The following is a 2,500-nucleotide window of genomic DNA, read 5'->3' as shown; positions in this document are numbered from 1 at the left end:
CCTACGTTCGGGCCTGGAAGAAACGCATGTACTGTAAACTGACTTGGAATATATTAGAATGTAAAAGGATGTTTTTTTTTCTTATCTTCTTTCGCATGACTATACTTTGAGAGGTGTGATTAAGTGGTAGCTTTCTTTTCTTCCGTAAATATTTTTCATGTAATATTAAAAAGCACATTTTCAACCCAACTATTGTTAACTGCTTTAATTTCCAGTGACTACTCGTGCTTGGTGTGGTCCTTTGAAAAAAGGTTATTTATTTCTTACCTGTCATAACTAGTGTCGTGTATTTACTCCTCTCTGCTGGAGGAAACCATGTGGCCAGCAAGGTGTTCATGGCAGGGAAACATCCTCCCTGGAAAATCCTGTTCGTCATGACTTCTCTCGTGGTATTCATTAGCGTTTCTTTACAGACATTAAATTCGCAATAACAATAACTGTACGAGTGAAAGACCCAGCACAAAACATCCATGGACACTGACACAAATGTTACAAGAAAAAGGGATCATCGAGTGTTGAGACCCACCAGGACGAGGCCTTCGGCGACCCTGAGGGCGATGAACATCCCGGTGGAGATTTCAGCGCAAATGGGCGTCAGGAGGGTGAATATGGAGGCCAGCAGAAGCCCCAGGCCGACTAAGAGCTTCCCGCCAATGTACTCGGCGGCTCTCCCGCCCGGCATGTGCGAGATGGCGTAGCCGTAGTAGAAGGAGCCGAGGATCGCGCCCTGGACCTTTGTATCCCAGTCGAACTCGCCTTTCTGGGAGGAAGGGACGCGAGGACAGTGAGGCAGGGAGGAGAGAGGTGTGGGGAAGTATCAAACTTTTTTCTCAATTTCTCTCTCTCTTTCTTTCTTTCTCTCTCTCGCTCTTCCTCTCTTGATATCTATCTATCTGTCAAACTATAAATATATATATATATATATATATGTATATATATATATATATATATATATATATATATATACACACACACACACACACACACACACACACACACACACACACACACACACACACCATATATATAAACATATACACGCATATATACATATATATATATATATATATATATATATATTATATATATATGTATATATATATATATATATATATATGTATATATACATATAAGTATGTATATATTTATGTGTATATATATATATATATATATATATATATATATATATATATATATATATATATATATATATGCATGTATGTATATATACATATAAGTATGTATATATATGTATGTGTGTATATATATATATATATATATATACATATATATATACATATATACACCATATATATGTGTATATGCATGCATTTTGCCCATTTCCTATTACCTTTTCTCCTTCCACTTCCCCTTCATTTTCCGTTTCCTTTTCCTCTCCCCTTTCGTTTTGCCATTCCGCTCTCCCTTCCCAAACCCTCCCCCCTCCACCCCACCCCGCCCTAGCCTTCCCACTCTCCTCTCTCCGTCTCCCTCTCGCGCCCTCAAGAGCCCACCTGATCTGTCTCCTGAGGATCATAACCGTCGGGCAGCGGGCAAACGTCGGCGCTTCCGTTGGTGGCGTTGGAGGAGTTTGATGGCGTCGTCGTTGCCATGGCGACGATGGCAACCGAGAGGGAGATGCGGATGGTATACATGACGGTGAAGCCGAGGCTGCCGAGAAAAGCCAGGGTGTGGCGAGCGCCCCAGCATTCTGTGCTGCTGCCTGGTTGTTGGGAACAGTTTTATATTATTGCTAGTATGCTAGTGCTGACGGTCATCATCATAATAATAAGGATAATGACAGCAGTGCTACTAATAGTAATGGTTATGATAGTAGTCATAATATTGATAGTAGCATTAATGATAATAATGATATTGATGATGATAACAATGATAATAATGTTGATAATGACGATGATCATTATCATTATTATCATCATTATTACTATTATTTTGATTACTATTATATTTTTCATCAATATCAATATCATTTTTTTAATTATCATTATCATTGTTCTTATTATTTTTGTTATCAATATCATTATTATTATTATCATCAATATCACCATCATTATCATTACTATGTTGTTTGTGTTATACATATCTTTAAAAAAATATTATTGTTATTATCATTGTTATTATCATTATTATTGTTATCATCATCATTATTGTTGTCATCTTTATTACTATTATTATTACTCTCTTTATCATTATCATCATCATTAATCATCATTATTACTATCATCAATAACACTATCATTATTATGACTATTTTCATCAATATCTTTATCATCACTCTTATTGGCATTATTATTATTATTATCATTAATGTTATTATCATCACTACTATTGGCATTATTATTATTATTATCATTAATGTTATTATCATCACTACTAATGGCAATATTATCATTATTATCATTAATGTTATTATCATCATTATCATTATTATTATGATCATCATTATCATCATAATCATAATCATTGTCATTGTTGATCC

At 35.1% G+C, this 2,500-nt stretch overlaps 1 protein-coding gene across 2 annotated transcripts in view; it reads right to left on the bottom strand.

Moving 5' to 3' along the window:
* LOC113812034 (sialin) overlaps positions 1–2,500 on the bottom strand; it is a 9,481-nt gene that overhangs the window by 5,059 nt on the left and 1,922 nt on the right. For both annotated transcript variants that reach the window (XM_070135995.1, XM_027363894.2), the window contains exons 3-6: positions 1,515–1,723; positions 527–760; positions 268–355; positions 1–13 (exon numbers count right to left, since the gene is read on the bottom strand). The exon at positions 1–13 is cut by the window's left edge and continues 214 nt beyond it. In XM_070135995.1, coding sequence (XP_069992096.1) covers positions 1–13; positions 268–355; positions 527–760; positions 1,515–1,723 — 544 coding nt within the window. The remainder of the gene's footprint in view (positions 14–267; positions 356–526; positions 761–1,514; positions 1,724–2,500) is intronic.

Source organism: Penaeus vannamei, chromosome 21 (genome assembly GCF_042767895.1).
Source record: "Penaeus vannamei isolate JL-2024 chromosome 21, ASM4276789v1, whole genome shotgun sequence".
NCBI lineage: Eukaryota > Metazoa > Arthropoda > Malacostraca > Decapoda > Penaeidae > Penaeus > Penaeus vannamei.
The sequence above is the reverse complement of the archived record's forward strand: the minus strand, read 5'-3'. Positions and strand labels throughout refer to the sequence as shown.